Source organism: Zootoca vivipara, chromosome 15 (assembly GCF_963506605.1).
Source record: "Zootoca vivipara chromosome 15, rZooViv1.1, whole genome shotgun sequence".
Lineage (NCBI taxonomy): Eukaryota > Metazoa > Chordata > Lepidosauria > Squamata > Lacertidae > Zootoca > Zootoca vivipara.
The window spans coordinates 11,644,857-11,662,382 of NC_083290.1; the positions used below are offsets into that span (position 1 = coordinate 11,644,857).

General features: G+C 44.5%; 1 protein-coding gene across 1 annotated transcript in view; it reads left to right on the forward strand.

The window, feature by feature from the left end:
• The window catches only part of CASTOR2 (cytosolic arginine sensor for mTORC1 subunit 2), a 53,456-nt gene that overhangs the window by 33,879 nt on the left and 2,051 nt on the right, over window positions 1-17,526 (forward strand). Inside the window, exons 3-8 of the mRNA XM_035139441.2 lie at window positions 6,919-7,112; window positions 8,677-8,809; window positions 10,157-10,280; window positions 11,393-11,503; window positions 12,380-12,462; window positions 14,397-14,491. Coding sequence (XP_034995332.2) covers window positions 6,919-7,112; window positions 8,677-8,809; window positions 10,157-10,280; window positions 11,393-11,503; window positions 12,380-12,462; window positions 14,397-14,491 — 740 coding nt within the window. The remainder of the gene's footprint in view (window positions 1-6,918; window positions 7,113-8,676; window positions 8,810-10,156; window positions 10,281-11,392; window positions 11,504-12,379; window positions 12,463-14,396; window positions 14,492-17,526) is intronic.

The following is a 17,526-nucleotide window of genomic DNA, read 5'->3' on the forward strand; positions in this document are numbered from 1 at the left end:
CTGCATTTATCTACTTGCACTTTGACGTGCTTTCAAACTGCTAGGTTGGCAGGAGCTGGGGCCCAGCAACGGGAGCTCACCCCGTCGCGGGGATTCGAACCGCTGACCTTCTGATCGGCAAGCCCTTCATGGAGCTACAATTCCCAGAGTTTAAATGAAAGGTGCAGATGAGGATCATAGATAGATAGATAGATAGATAGATAGATAGATAGATAGATAGATAGATAGATGATAGATGATGCATGTGTACAGAATGCAGTTTTTCCATGTCTGAGTTACCACATACTTATTTTACAAGCCGCTGCCATCAGCCACATCCTCATGTGGCTGTTTGTGAAACCAGAGCGGCTGGAACTATTGCAGAAATGTGTTATTAAAGGTGTTTCTATTGCAGTGTTTCGGGAAGGGTGGCCTCTGGTGTCAACCTTCACAGCAATCAGGTGTGATCTCTCTTTCCAATGCACCACCTCTCTCCCAACCACTTAGGGAGAAGATGCGAGAGTTGACAGAGCAAGCCAAGCGTCCCAAAATAATGGGAGGCTGCATCTCTCTCTCTTCCTTTCTGTTCCGGCATCTTGCTTAGATTGTTAAGTGTCAGGATTCCGCGGAGGACAGAACAGCAGGAGTCACCGGCAAACTGCAAAATCAGGCGGCAATTCCATCTCTCTTGTGGGAGGCCAACACCTAGTGACCCATGTCATTGCAGAATGTAGGCAGTTCAGCGAATGACCAAGCCCGTGTTGTCAACACAAGGCTTGCTTTCATAGGTTAGCATCTTTACCACCAGCCAGACCCTCAGAGTTCACCTACATTTTTTATTTTATTTTTTAGCCTCTCCCTCTGGTGAGGAAAGCATGAACCCCAACTGCTAAGGTCCAGGATAGATCTGGACTATCCTCACTCCCTGCCCTGGGATGAAATGGTAATATTTAATTCACCGCACCTTTTCCCATCCCCCACCCCTACGATTTGTTGTTGTTTAGTCGTTTAGTCGTGTCCGACTCTTTGTGACCCCATGGACCAGAGCACGCCAGGCACTCCTGTCTTGCACTGCCTCCCACAGTTTGGTCAGACTCACATTGGTAGCTTCGAGAACACTGTCCAGCCATCTCATCCTCTGTCGTCCCCTTCTCCTTGTGCCCTCAATCTTTCCCAGCATCAAGGGTCTTTCCCAGGGAGTCTTCTCTTCTCATGAGGTGGCCAAAGTATTGGAGCCTCAGCTTCACGATCTGTCCTTCCAGGGAGCACTCAGGGCTGATTTCCTTAAGAATGGATAGGTTTGATCTTCTTGCAGTCCATGGGACTCTCAAGAGTCTCCTCCAGCACCATAATTCAAAAGCATCAATTCTTCGGCGATCAGCCTTCTTTATGGTCCAGCTCTCACTTCCATACATCACTACTGGGAAAACCATAGCTTTAACAGCATCCAATTGTGCTCCAGGGCAAGAAATATCAGTGTCATCAGTAGTTGAGGGACGGAGGCTCACTTAATAAAAATCAAGGGTAGAAAGGAAATGTCTCAGCACTGGCAGAGGAAGAGCGGGGTGGGGGGAGCGCATGATCCCAGTGGGGTGCCATCGCGGCTGCCCCCCCCCAACACTGGGTGCCACGCCCCCGGGATGTGCACCAGCCACGCCCCTGCCTGATCTCTGCCCCCCCCCCCCGTGCCAGAGCATGAAGCTCCACCACTGTGTCTCAGTAGAGAGGGAAATTTATGTTCTGTGTTGGGGGGGGAGATGCATTTTGCAATTGCATGCATGCAATTTTGAGGTGCAATTGCATTTTGAAATTTAAAGCTGTGAGGTGAGGTTGATGTTATTTGCTTTCTTCTGGGTTTTGTTTTGCCTTTTGTATGCTCAGAACAGATGAAGCATACAGGAGACTTTGGAATTTGTTTTGACTTTTTACAAACTGGGCGGGGGGAGTATCATGGGGGCAAAGAAAGCATCTCATGTGCCTCTGTGTGTTTCCCTATCTATCCTTGAGTGCTGCGGCTCAAAACCATTTTGTTTGCCTAAGAAAAGGAGCTTTGAGACCTCGCAGTCTTTCGGTGAAAGTAAAAAATACTGCTCAGAAATCCATATATGTTTGCAAGATGTTCTCCACCAGTGGTTGGCAGAAGGTAGACTGGGGTATTTCTTGGATGAATTCTGAGAAACAAGCTTCGCTGTGTTGGCTTTGGCATCAATTAGCAGGAACGTGAAAGCAAATATTTTTGGCATTGCAATTGTTCCAGCTAGAAAATGTGCAAGCGAGAATATTGGGGGTGGGGGCGAAAGCATTTGAATTTCCAAAAAGGTCGGGATTCTTTCTTTAAGCAACATAAGGTCTCTATACAAAAGCACATAACCTGTATTCTTGGAGTAATGAAGATACACACAGGGGTCTCCCACAGTGCCTTGTAGCACCCCTCGAGTCAGCCCTCTGTGGGGTCTTCTGCATCAAGGGAGGAGCCAAAAAAATCAGCTCATTCTCATTCACCGGCAATAGTTGGGTGGGGGCATGTGAGGAAGAATGAGCTGAAGAAAGCATGCTGGTTGGTTGTTTATTTTTATTTAATAGTCATCTGCCTCGTTGAGACAGAATTAATGTTACATTTGGGCTTCCCAGGACTGCTTGCACCCTACATTTCATAGAATCATAGCGTTGGAAGAGACCACAAGGGCCATCTAGTCCAACCCCCTGCCAAGCAGGAAACACCATCAAAACATTCTTGACATATGCCTGTCAAGCCTCTGCTTAAAGACTTCCAAAGAAGGAGACCCCACCACACTCCTTGGTAGCAAATTCCACTGCCGAACAGCTCTTACTGTCAGGAAGTTCTTCCTAATGTTTAGGTGGAATCTTCTTTCTTGTAGCTTGAATCCATTGCTCCGTGTCCGCTTCTCTGGAGCAGCAGAAAACAACCTTTCTCCCTCCTCTATATGACATCCTTTTATATATTTGAACATGGCTATCATATCACCCCTTAACCTTCTCTTCTCCAGGCCAAACATACCCAGCTCCCTAAGCCGTTCCTCATAAGGCATCGTTTCCAGGCCTTTGACCATTTTGGTTGCCCTCTTCTGGACACATTCCAGCTTGTCGGTATCCTTCTTGAACTGTGGTGCCCAGAACTGGACATAGTATTCCAGGTGAGGTCTGACCAGAGCAGAATACAGTGGTACTATTACTTCCCTTGATCTAGATGCTATACTCCTATTGATGCAGCCCAGAATTGCATTGGCTTTTTTAGCTGCTGCATCACATTTCACAGCTCCCCGAGCAAGGAAGCTGTGTCTTATTTAAGATGAAGCTATTGTGAATTCTTCCATATCTTTCTGCCCCTTTTTAACCTGGTTTGGTTTGGCTTGGTTTGTTACAGGGTGGATTTGATTTTTAAAAATTGTAAATGTATCCGCTGTTATGTTCTGTGTTGTTTTTAACTTTTTATATATAAAACAACAACAATCTGTTTTTTATTTGTACGTTAAGGCACATATTTGGCAGGTGGTGGCAATGTTTGCTGTTGCTTTCCTAACATCCAGCTCTTACAAGTGACAAAATCACTCCGCCGCTGGTTTTTCTGTATTTCAAAGGCTCTGTTATGAGTTTTTCTGTATTTCAAAGGCTCTGTTATGAGAATGTTAAGGTCTTAGATGTAAAATAAATGTTCATAAAAGTACAAGGCAAACATGTACATAAATATATAAACCACGTCTGAAACAGTACAGGAAGACAGTCCTGAAACCATTTTGACTCCCAAACTGACCAAGTGTTTCTCTGTAAGGAGGGAGGAGGTGAAAGAAACCTTCCCATTTTCTCAGGAATTAAGTAATTACCATCTCATTCTATGGCCAAGGAGCCTGCTACAGGAATCCTAAGATTTTTGGGAAATGAAAATATGAGAGAGAGAGAGAGAGAGAGAGAGAGAGAGAGAGAGAGAGAGAGAGAGAGAGAGAGAGAGAGAGGTGTCTCTGTTATGTAAATGAATGAAAAGTCTTCAACATCAAAGCCTCAGCTTCTGGGCTGTTTGTTCAGGATTATTTAAACGCTACAGGCCATTGTTCCTCTTGAGAGTAATGAAGTGGAGGCAGAGGTGACTGTTTGGTGCCTTGAGTGGGGGATTTGTCTCACGGGGCTGTGAAACAAAACCTCACCAATACCGTACTTGTAGGCCTTCATTCAATTACACTGTTGCACCAATTAAACATGGAATTTAAGTAATTGGCATCCTGAAATGCCTTGCTTAACATACCAGTATATATCAATTTTTAAAAGTCATAACAGAAATCATAACTGGCATAGAGAAGGTGAAATGCAATGAGAGAGATTGTGCTGGAACCACCAAGCGTTAAATGCCATAACACTAAATTCTTCCATTGTGTCGAATGGGCCTCCTAATTTTTACTTTTTGAAATTTAGTTATTGATACTCATTCAAAGATATACAAAAATACATGCCCGTTACAAAAGTTTTTATATACAGAGATAAAACAGCTACTTAGTCTAAAAAGGGAACAAAGTCAGAGGGAAGAAAAGACAAGGGAAGGAGAAACCTAAAGAAAAAGAAAGCGAGAGAAGAAGAAGAAGAAGAAGAAGAAGAAGAAGAAGAAGAAGAAGAAGAAGAAGAAGAAGAAGAAGAAGAAGAAGAAGAAGAGGAAGAAGAAGAAGAAGAAGAAGAAGAGGAGAAAATTTAAAGGACTTCTGCCCCCTCTTTCCTTCAGCTGTAGATGATGTCCATTCTTATTCTATCTTTTATAAACCAATATTTTTTAAATCTTCAAAACCAGATATTACTTGATCATTTTCTCCTAATTAGATGGTGTCTGCAGGAAGCTCTCAACTGCAGAGTTCAGCAGTCGCGAGGTATTTGAGGGGTGAGACCACTCACCACTTCCTCTAGGAAGTCGGATGGATCCCAGACATGTCAGGCTTTATACACCAAAACTAGCCCCTTGAATGAAGCCTGGTAGCTAATTGGCATCCAGTTCAACGTTTTTCGCTACCTGCGTCTTCAAGCCTATGCAACAACCCATTTCAAATAATCCACTAGATAAGAGAAATGAGTCAGCTGTTTCCTGTCCTGTCAAAGGTCTTAACTTACTTATTAGTGCTTAAGGTTATTTATTGTGCTGTTCCCTGCTCTTATTTTGTTCTAATTAAAATGCCAACGCCTGTACTTTTTGCATATCGTTGCCATTTAACTCTACCTTTTTTCAGTATCTTTTTCCTCGACACCTTTGTGTGTGTGTGTGTGTGTGTGTGTGTGTGTGTGTGTGTGTGTACACACATGCACATAACTAGGTGGGTGGATAGATGTCAACTGACTATATCTAATAAAGTGGACTCTTCTCCACAAACGCTTATGTCCTAATATATATTTTCAGACCCGTAGCTCCTGAAGACTAATGCCTTGATTGTGGCTGTGTAATTAATGAGCCCACTTTATCAGGTGACAGGTATAATAAATATGCACACACGGTGCTTTTTTTTTCTTTTTTAAAAATGTTTAGGGGTGCTCTCATTTTCCTACTCGTGTTGAAATACTGCCCCTCAATGAGGCCAAACTTAGAGTCGCAAAATGTTTAGGGGCATGCGTCCCTCCCCCCCCCCCAGAAAAAAAAGCACTGTGCACGTGGGTATGTATCTTGTTACTGCTGTAAGAAAAACAAATGAGGCCCTTATTCATGTGCCGCCTCCACAAGAGATCTAGAGGGGGCAACATGAGGATGGGCTTTTCAGTGGTAGCTCCCCATTTGTGGAATGCTCTCCCCGGGAAGACTTGCCTGGTCCCTTTGTCAGGTTGGCGCCCTAGGGAGGTTTTTCAGCAGAGGTTGGATGGCCATCTGTCATGGATGCTTTAGGTAAGATTTCTGCATTGCAGGGGGTTTGACTAGATGACCCTTGGGGTCCCTTCCAACTCTACGATTCTACAGGTGAAACTCGGAAGATTAGAATATCGTCGAAAAGCGCATTTATTTCAGTAATGCAACTTCTTATTTTTTTATTTTTCTTTAAATTTTTACAAATGCTTTCTTTTGGAAATCCCACAGTAATAAAACAAATAGTTACAATAATACAAAAATAAGCATCGCTATTACATTTCATTAATTACATTCCATTTATAATTGACCGGCCTAACGACAAATAATTACAATTACAACAAATAAAGGCTTGACATATCTTGCTTTGCATGTCATGCATCTATCTCATATATTGGTTTCACCTTTTAAGTTGCATTACTGAAATAAATGCACCTTTTGACGATATTCTAATTTTCCGAGTTTCACCTGTATATCTTTAGGCACCAGGCAAAACCATTCCTCTTCTTCCCAGTTATTAGCTAACTAAACAACCTATGGCTTTTTAAACTGTGGGTATTGTTTTGTTTCTTATTGTTGTTATAGGAATTCTAAGGTCTTATATATATATATATAAAATAAATGTTCATAAATGTACAAGGCAAACACATACATAAGTATATAAACCATGTGTCTGAAATAGTACAGGAGAATAACCCTGAAGCGGTATTTTTCTTATAATACTGTGCTATACATTTTTGTGTTTTTATATTTAAACCACCCTGCGATCCTCAGATGATGGACAGTATAGAAATATAATGTATATAATAAAAGAGATAAATGCCAGAGAAACATAGCTGCTGCCCTCGAAATAGTTTCACAGTAAACTGCTTTCATGTCATTCATATTTGTCTGAATTTGCCAGAATAAACAGACTCTCAGAACATTATCAAGAAGTGCTTGCTGTGCAAGGGACAAATAGGCACCATGTTCTTTGATCTTACATTGGTTCTGGAACGTTCCATACCTGTCAATCACACTTCAGACCTCCCTTCTTAGCTCTCAGCTGAATTAATATTCACCGATGAACCAATGAAGGTAATCGTTGTGGGGGTTTTTTCCCTCCCAACACTCAGAGCTCCCTTCCTCAGAACACCTGAGTGTGGCGGATGCGACGTGGTTGGCGCTCAACGTGGTTTCCGGAGGAGGCAGTTTCTCCAGCTCCCAGCCCATCGGCGTGACCAAGATTGCCAAATCAGTGATAGCTCCGTTGGCTGATCAGAACATCTCAGTATTCATGCTCTCCACTTATCAGACAGACTTCATCCTGGTAAGGAAACACAACGTAAGCCGATAAATGACAGAAGTCAGGCTCCATCTACAGAAGACCTGATAGGGTGGGTGGCCTCCCCTGAGACTATGACTTTAAGGGAATGATCCCCAATTATTTCCTAATTACCTTCTGGGTGACTTCTGAATTTTATAAATTTTGATAACAGGTAACCAACATGCAACATGGTGTCAGAAGTGGCACTGACTGCAGCAGTTTCTAGCATGTATTGGTTGGCAATGGGGAGCCTCTGGATTTGACCGTGGCATGGCATCAGGCCTGCACACCCAATTACTCTAGCTTGCACTTTACTCAGAAAACAGGGCACTCCCTCCGCCCCTAATCAGTGATAGCCCTGATCCCGTGGCCCCTGTGTTTTGCCTTCGGGGGTACCTTGTTAAAATGTTTAGTGCAAACGCTCTCTCTTGTCCTTCCTGAAGCACTCAGCACCCCAGAGTTTTTTGAACTTCTGTCTGTCCTTAGTAGGTGGCTGGACCCCTCTTGGCCGTAGCGCACATGCCTGTAAAATCATGTGTGTGAGTGCTGAGGCGTCAGAAATGTTACAGCTTTACACTTCAGCTGCTTTTGAACCACTGATAACCGGTTGTTTTGCAAAACAAAAATGGGGGAGAGGAAAGGAAGCTCTTTTGGTCCTTAAGAAGTATTCCACAACAAGGCAATACCTTCTTTTTTTAGGATGAACACAAATGCACAATGCTCTGAGGAAGCTTTTGTGCTCTTTTATCAGGCTGGATGTTAAGAAAAATGTAAGGTGGGGGGGTGGTTTCCCCAGGAGCAGAGTAGACAATGAACCAGGGAAGTATCCAGCTAAACTGTGCATGAGTGGGGAAGCTAATGGAAGCACCTGCCTGGATCAGGGCTTGTCTAGGAGCCAGGAAGATTGGAGCTCCAGTGTCTTCCTAGGCGGGACACAAAGACACATACATGGCTTGCACACCCATAAGGCAAGGGGAGGCATCTGCCTCAGGCAGCGAGATCCACAGACCAGCAGATTCCAGTGTAGAACTTTATTCCCCTTGTTCCTGATGTAGATATCTCTCCCCTGGGAGGGAGGGCACACCATTCTGTGGTTCACCTCAGGTATCAAACTGTATTGGGCCAGCCCTGCTTAAATATACATGCCCTTACTCCCATCCAAGCAATCTCTGTCCGTGGTCCTGTTTGGTGAGGGGCATAAGTGCCGGCTCCTTGGGGCCCTGGGGCCCCAAGCACCCACAAAATTCCCCATGAAGGGGCTGGGCACCCACAGATTTCGGTGCCAGGGTCATGCGTGCTGCATGGCACCCACGGTCGCAGGGCCAAACTGGCACTCCTGGTGAGGGGCTTCATGCATGAATTAGACTTAAGCATGTTGGTTATAGGAGGCTGATTGTCCCACAGTAACCCCAGCCTGGGAGCTTAGATCGAAGGGCAGGGAATGAATTAAAATAATAGCAACAGGGTCTTGGTTTTTTCTCATGAGCCGATTTCTTCTTCCTCCTCCTCCTCCTCCTCCTCCTCCTCCTCCTCCTCCTCCTCTTCTTCTTCTTCTTCCCATGCTCAGATACGTGAGCGGGAACTGCCCTTTGTGACGCACACGCTGGCTTCTGAATTCACCATCCTCAGGGTCGTGAACGGGGAGGCGGTGGCGGCCGACAGCCTCGGGATAACAAACGGATTTATGAAACCGAAACTGGGTACGGTTCCCCTCCAGTTTGCCACCTGCCCCCAGTTTTACAGGGATCAGAGTTATCTTTCTAGCCACAGCCCATTGCAAACCAAGACCCCTTTGAATGGTGTGTGCCAGTTTCCCTTGGGGGGGGGCACCATCCAACATCGTGCTACGATGGAGCAGTACCCTTCTTCCCAATGTTTTGCTGCAGCAAAATGTTTGGTTGCAGAAGAGAATGCCTCAGCATGTTGCTGGTAACTGTTGTGTGAAGAACTGCACCATCTATTGCACCATCTACTGATGTGCTAGGCTCCCTGCCTCCTGCCCTACCAGTCCCAACGAGCGCAAGCTGCCACAGCAGAAATAACTTTTCATCATTGTGAAGGCAGTGAAGGTCCTGTGTGAAGTGCCTGGAGGCAGTTGGAGGATGGATGGCGGCTAATAGATTGAGGTTGAATCCTGACAAGACAGAAGTACTGTTTGTGGGGGACAGGAGGCGGGCAGGTGTGGAGGACTCCCTGGTCCTGAATGGGGTAACTGTGCCCCTGAAGGACCAGGTGCGCAGCCTGGGAGTCATTTTGGACTCACAGCTGTCCATCAGCTCCATCTGTGTCCAGGACAGCTGTCTATCAGCTCCATCTGGTACGCAGGCTGAGACCCTACCTGCCTGCAGACTGTCTCGCCAGAGTGGTGCATGCTCTAGTTATCTCCCGCTTGGACTACTGCAATGCGCTCTACGTGGGGCTACCTTTGAAGGTGACCCAGAAGCTACAACTAATCCAGAATGTGGCAGCTGGACTGGTGACTGGGAATGGCCGCCAAGACCACATAACACCGGTCTTGAAAGATCTACATTGGCTACCAGTATGTTTCCGAGCACAATTCAAAGTGTTGGTGCTGACCTTTAAAGCCTTAAATGGCCTCGGTCCAGTATACCTGAAGGAGTGTCTCCACCTCCATCGTTCTGCCCGGACACTGAAGTCCAGTGCCGAAGGCCTTCTGGCGGTTCCCTTGTTGCGAGAAGCCAAGTTGCAGGGAACCAGGCAGAGGGCCTTCTCGGTAGTGGCACCCACCCTGTGGAACGCCCTTCTATCAGATGTCAAAAACAGCTACCAGATTTTTAGAAGACATCTGAAGGCAGCCCTGTTTAGGGAGGCTTTTAATCTTTAATCGGTTATTTTATTCTTCTGTTGGAAGCCGCCCAGAGTGGCTGGGGAAACCCAGCCAGATGGGCGGGGTATAAATAAATTATTATTATTATTATTATTATTATTATTATTATTATTATTATTATTATTATTATTATCATCATCATTCCTGCAGGACAGAGCCCTCTGCCTTTTACATCTGTGTGTCTCGTCCTCTCTTTCAGTTCAGAGGCCTGTCATCCACCCGCTTTCCAGCCCAAGTAACATGTTCTGTGTCACCAGCCTGGACCCAGATACTCTCCCCTCGGTCGCTACACTCCTTATGGATGTCATGTTTTACTCCAATGGGTAAGTTCAAACCAGGGAATTGGGGAGGGGAAAACAGACACAAGGGAGAAGGAAGCTTCCTTAAACCTCACAAGAAATGCCTTTGGACTTTGTGTAAGAGTTAGAGAAGTGAGTAGGCAGCAGGGGATGAAGAAGGAAGAGTGGTGGATAAGGCGTGACAGAGGGGGAGTGGGGTGACAAGTAATAATGGGTGTTATTTTTTGACTGAATAAGATGGTCCGAAACTGGATCGACTTATGGAGCTGGCTGATTCATCTGGGGAGACCCTGAGTCCGGGGGACGGGCTGAATTAGATTTTAGTGTTTAAATGTTACTAGGTTAGAAGAAGTAATATTTGAATTTATGGAGAATTTTTGGGAATAAATTTTAGGCTAAGGGGGGAATAAGAAGATAGATGATTGGAAAAATAAAGTTAGATTTGGATTAATTGGCGTATTTTAGGTTTAGGATAGTTGATATTTTCAGAATAAAAATAATTGAGGGGTAATGATAAAAATGTGTGAAATAAGACATAATATGAAAATTGCTTAATTTGGATTTAAATATGGACCCAGTGGGGGGGGGGACTGAGGAAGTCTACAATGTTAGGTAAAAAAATGTTAGAATTGATATTTGTTTGTTGTTTTCTATGTATTATTTTTGCTTTTTGTCTTTTTGTGATCTTGTGTATTTTGTAGTGTTTGAAAATGAATAAATATTATTTGGGGCGGGGAGCAAGAAATGCCTTTGGACTTAACCCGCTTGAGACAATTTCCCTTCATGATGCCCTGGGCTTGCTAGGAACGCTGGTGCAAGTTTCTTGAAAGAAGGGGTGCCACATGATACCCGTTCCACAGGTGTTGACATCTTTTAGGGTGCACTTTAGAACTCCCTGCCTCTGTATTCTTCCTGCCGCCAGCAAAAAAATATTTTTTTGTTTAGGCAAGATATGTAGAATGATGGCATGTGTTTTAATTTGGCTTTTAACTTGTCATTGGTTTCAGTTTGGTTTTTAGTTGTTTTAAAGTGCATTAAATTATTGGTTTGACGCTTTATTCTTTTTGTAAACTGCTTTCAGCACAATCAAGCAGCATGTAAATTGTTCCCAAATTTGGTTCTCCCTTCCTCCACAGAGTAAAAGATTTTATGGTGGGCAATGAAGACTCGGGACACATTCGCTTTTTCTCATTCTCCCTCATTGAGGGTTACATTTCTTTGGTGATGGATGTACAGACGCAGAAAAGGTGAGAACTGGCTTCCTAAATCCTAAATCCTATTCACTGGCCCTCGAGCATTTATTAGGAGACCTCGCTTGTGCCCCCATGCAAACACACAGCACCCACGTGAATGCCAAAAATCCAGCTGGCTCCTGAAATAACTTACAAGAGGCCCAGAATACATATGACCATGGAAGCCATCATCAAAAAGTGACCCATAGAATCATAGAGTTGGAAGAGACCACAAGGGCCATCCAGTCCAACCCCCTGCCAAGCAGGAAACACCAGAACGGTGTACAGGAGTTACACCAACGGTGTAAGGGAGTTACATGTGAGGGATGGGTGCCTGGGAGAGGAGCTGCCTTCGAGGACATTCCAGGGAAGACAGCAGTTTGGGGTGGTCTTTTGTGGGATCTGGGTTCGAATTCTTCTACGGAACAGAAGAAAGAGCACCAGGTGGGATCTTTTACTCCGGAATATATGTCGCTTTAGAATTTTATATTGGCTATGCCTTGCAAGGCACTTTGAGTGTCATTGCATTATTTATATGTTTGTTTGTTTGTTTGTTAAATTTATATCCCGCCCTTCCTCTTCAAGGAGGCAGGGGTGGCAAAACAGTTTATTGGTTGTTTTGGCTGGTAGATGGATTGATTGCATTTATAGGCCACCTTTTTCTTCAAGGAGTTCAAGATGGTGCACATAGTAAACTTTAGTTGGTGACAACCCTAAATCTAAAAATCCTGCGTCAAACATATCATAGGTACCCCTGGGTGCATAAACGGGTGGTGGGTTTCTCAAGTTCTTTTTAGTACAGCAGGGCGGAGTGCAACCTTATTTTCATGTTCTCTCTCTCTCTCTCTCTCTCTCTCTCTCTCTCTCTCTCTCTCTCTCTCTCTCTCAAAGGTTTCCTAATAATTTGTTGTTTACAAGTGCATCGGGAGAACTCTGGAAGATGGTCCGGATTGGAGGGCAGCCTCTTGGATTCGGTAGGTTGTGCCATAGAGGCTGGCTGCTGACTTGCTGAGGTTGGATTTACTGAGAAGCTAATGGATTTGCCCGTCGTTTCCCTGTCCATATATCCTTCAGGGAACATGGGGTATACAGGGTGAGGCAGGAGTAGGGCTGCAATACTTCTCTTCTTCTCATTAGGATACAGGGCACCTCTCCCTCAACATGGGAGGTCCCATTCATCCAAGCGGTGCGGATCATTACCAGGGGGACGAGCAACACAATGCCCATTCCCACGATACTCCATTGTTTCTAGTCCAGCCATGGTACTCTGCCAAGTACCCCGTATTTCCCGGGAAACCCCCGTTTTTCCTTACCGTTTCCCGGAGGTCTCCCGTTCCAGCTCCTCTCCCGTTAATTTCCCTTATTTTTGTTCCTGTTGGTGGCCATTTTTCTGGTGCCGCTTTGCCCATCTATGGGCACTAGAAAATGGCCAACACCGAATGGGGCGTCTACGCACTTCCGGACATGCGTAGATGCGACTTCCGGCGCTGGCCATTTTCTGGTGCCCATAGATTGGCAAAGCGACACCAGAAGTTGCGTCTACGCACTTCCGGACATGAGTAGACGCGACTTCCAGCGCCGGCCATTTTCGGTGCCAATAGATGGGCAAAGTGACACCGGAAGTTGCGGCTGCTGATCCCGGATTTCTCCGCGAGAACTTGGCAGGGATGGGTACTCCGTTCCATTTCCCCTCCTTCCCACCTCAGCAAGTCAACAGGCTGTATACCCCCTGGCCTCCCCTCTCATGATCCTCGCCATAAAGATTATGCACTTCACAGTTCGCTCTGCGCAACAGGAAATGCCAAGAGCAGAGAGCAAGCAAATCCCTGCCCTAAACAGAGGACCTTCTCAAAGCCTCTGTTGAGATAAACTTAACAGAGATGAACTCATTCCTGATGCTCCCTTCACTGCCAGTTGAAGGACCTGTGACTGCAAGAGCCAACAGGGTGCCCTCCTCGGCGTAGACACAAACTCCTAGGGGCCAAGGCGGTGCTAGATTTATGTATAAGCTAAACAAGCTATAGCTTAGGGCAGTGTTTCCCGACCTTGTGCCTCCAGATGTTTTGAGACTACAATTCCCATCATCCCTAGCTAGTAAGACCAGTGGTCAGGAATGATGGGAATTGTAGTCCGAAAACAGCTGGAGGCACAAGGTTGGGAAACACTGGCTTAGGGTCACACTCTCTTGGGGCCCCCAAAAAAATTTAAAGGGGAAAAACCTGGATGTATATTTCCAAAATATAAGCTAAAACCTACATACAGCAACAGTGTTTTGTGTTGTGTAGGCTCCTACGATGTAAGTAAAGGGCCCCCAATCATTTTAAGTTAGAGCTTAATAATTATTTCACCATTAATATACAGTACTTAATATACAGTATTTCAGTTCAACAATTACTTTGAAAAATACATATTTTGTTATGTGCAAATGGCTTTAGGTCCATAAATTGCCATATAGCATACAGTATATTCAACACAAAAAAGGGACAATTTGTTGTTGACAAAGGACAGCTGGACTTATAAAGGACCTCATTACCTAAATCTGGCCATGCCTGGGGCAAGGCAGTTTTGTGCCCCCCCCTCCCCATGTATTGAGACCCCCTCAATGTTCAGAGGGCGTTCAGCTCCACCCCCCTGGCTCCTTGCAACGTCACACTCGTGACATCAGGACATTGCGCGACGTCGCTCCGATCCCCCTCAATCCTCTGTAGAGAAGCTGGCGCCTAGGCCCCTCTGCGTTCGGAACAAGTTGAAGCTTTCCAGACTAGTCACCCTGGGTAGCCCTGCAGAAAGATTATAGTAATCTAATCCTGGTTCCCAAAGCCCGGAATGTCTGTGGCCCTGTTGCATCTTTCCTCTGTCAACACGGGGGTTGTATTGAGCTGTTGTTTTCTCCTCCTCTCTCCCCTAGATGAATGTGGAATCGTGGCACAGATTTCTGAACCGTTGGCAGCAGCTGACATCCCAGCCTATTACATCAGTACGTTTAAGTTTGATCATGCACTGGTAAGTCCCAGGATGCTGCCTTTAAACCAAGACCATTGGTCCATCGAGAGGAATTTGCAGAGGCTGCTCAGGCTATATACAGGCATCCCCAAACTTCGGCCCTCCAGATGTTTTGGACTACAGTTCCCACCATCCCTGACCACTGGTCCTGTTAGCTAGGTATCATGGGAGTTGTAGGCCAAAACATCTGGAGGGCCGCAGTTTGGGGATGCCTGGGCAATATATATATACACAACAGAAAAAAACAGGGGGGGGGACACAAAATATACACAACATAACATAATACCAACATTACAATAAAACAAAACAAATATATATATATATACAGTGGTACCTCGGTTTAAGAACAGTCCGGTTTAAGAACGATTTGGTTTACAAACTCCGCAAAACCGGAAATAGTGTCCCGGTTTGAGAACTTTACCTCTGTTTAAGAACGGAACCCGAAAGGTGGAATCGCACCGGCGGTTCATTGGAGAAAGCGTGCCTTGGTTTAAGAACGGTTTCGGTTTAAGAACGGACTTCCGGAATGAATTAAGTTCGTAAACCGAGGTACCACTGTATATATATATATATATATATATATATATATATATATATATATATATATATATATCAATCTTATATCACCAATCTTTAGCGACTTCCTCCATTCCCTTCCAACTGCCTTTCTTTATATTACTTCATTAGTACTTTCCAGATCTTGGTTCCAATCTTTTTAATACTTATCTAGACCTATTAATACTCTTAATAACTTATCAGTCCTATAGATCTCTTATAGTTTACTAAAAAAAACCAATTCTATTCCAATTAAATCTTAATAATCAATGCAATAATAACACTTAACTGAATCTTAATACATAGGCTGCTCAGGCTTTCAGGCAAGCTTTACCAGGGCACTGTATTATTATTGTTGTTGTTGTTAAAAATTTTGTACTGCCCTTCATCCAAGAATCACATAGAAACAAATAACTCTCCCTGCAGTTTAAAAAGGCCATAGATTGTTTAATTAGCCAAAGACCTTGGGAAAAGAGGAAAGTTTCTCTTGTCACCTAAAGATTTACCCAGGTCTTGGCCATTAAATAATCTATGGCCTTTATGGGGGGGGCTGCTGCTGCTGCTGCTGCTGTTTTATTTGCTGTTTTTTATTATGCTTCAGATTGTTTTTATTATCATACTCCATAAAATGTGTTCTTCATGATCTACATCACCCTGGGGTCTTTTGATAAAGGGTGGTATGTAAATATAATAATTATTACCTTATTATAGTATTTTTATTTATGTTTATTATCGTTTACCTTATATTATGTCTTATGGTTAAGAGCTATATTTATTATTATTATTTGGTCTATGCTTTACTTTCGATATATTTGGCCCTTTTCCTTTTTTCGATTTTTGTTGATAGTTTTTGTTAATTTTTTACTACTACTACTATTATTATTATTCTTTTGTTGTCCAGTATTATTCTTTTTGTTGTGAGTGTGCTGTTCAATTAATTTTAAATAAAGATTCTTTTTTATATATTAAAAAAATGCAAGTAGATAAATAGGAACCGCTACAGCGGGAAGGTAAACAGCATTTCCGTGCGCTGCTCTGGTTCACCAGAAGTGGCTTTGTTATGCTGGCCACATGACCTGGAAGCTGTACGCCGGCTCCCTCGGCCAAAACACGAGATGAGCGCCACAACCCCCGAGTCGGTCACGACTGGACCTAATGGTCAGGGGTCCCTTTACCTTTAATAATAATAATACCACCACCCTGGCTGGCAGTGGCTCTCCAGGGTTCCAGGTAGGAAATCTCTTTCCCAGCTTCACCTGCAGACACCAGGGATCGAACTTGGCTCCTTATTTCCACATGCAAAGCAGACCTTCTGCCGCTGAGCTGAGGCTCTTCCCCGTGGAGAAAGAGAAGGTCCATTTTGGACATCCCACCCACCCACCCGCCAGCGATAAAATATCTTAGGCCGGCTTTGGCAGCAGACTTAACCTAGTGACGCTCTTAGGGTCTTTTGTTCTAATGTGCCTTAATGCTTGTGCCAAGTCGCATGCTGTGTTTGAGAGTCTCCCCCCTCACTGCCCCCCCCAATAACTATCCCCATGATGCTGCACATTACTTTTCCTACATTAAGCCTCTTTGGGAGAGAGCCCTGACCTTCTAACCCATTAAAAGCTCAGGCAGCAAATCCCAGCTTTTCTCCTCCCCGGGTCAGATTTTTTTGGTGTTTTGTTTATATATTTTTGGCACCAGCCTCTTTCCTAGCCTGGAAACTCCAATGTGTACTCTGTAAAAAAGAGAAAAAGAAAAAAAAAGTCAACACCATCTCAGATAGCGAAGGTCAAATGGTTAGATCCACTTGGTTTATTTCCTTAAACATTAACCACGCTGATAAGATAAGCCCATAAGAGCCTTCCTAAAGCTAACACACAGGCTTATTTTGCACTGGGGGTGATAAGCCTGCGTCTGGGCTGTGCCACTTCGGAGGTGGCGGGGAGGGGGTGTGCCTGACACCAGAGTCCAAAAAGTATTTCTTTCACCTAGAAAACTAGCAGCTCAGGGAGGAGAAATAGAGCAGCATCCAGCCATAGATCTCAGTGGCAGAGCGCTTGCTTTGAATGTATAGTCCCAAGCGGAGTCCTCGAGATTAATAGAGAGGACTGGGGAGGTTCTCTGAAACCCTACATACTGTATATTCCAGTGTATAAGACGACTGGGCGTATAAGATGGCCCCCAACTTTTCCAGTTAAAATATAGAGTTTGGGATACACTCGCTGTATAAGAAATACAACCTGGCGTATAAGACGACCCCCGACCTTTGAGAATATTTTCCTGGGTTAAAAAGTAGTCTTATACACAAGAATATACAGTAGATGCTGCCAGTCTGTGTAGGCAATATTAAGGTGGACGGACAGAAGTCGGCTTCCTTTTCTCCTTGGCACTCTATATTTCAGCATTATTAGAGTGTTGGTTTTTTTGGGGGGAGGGTGTTACACCTTGCCACTCACAGAACACCAGGACTTTCTGGTACTAGCCAAGGGAAA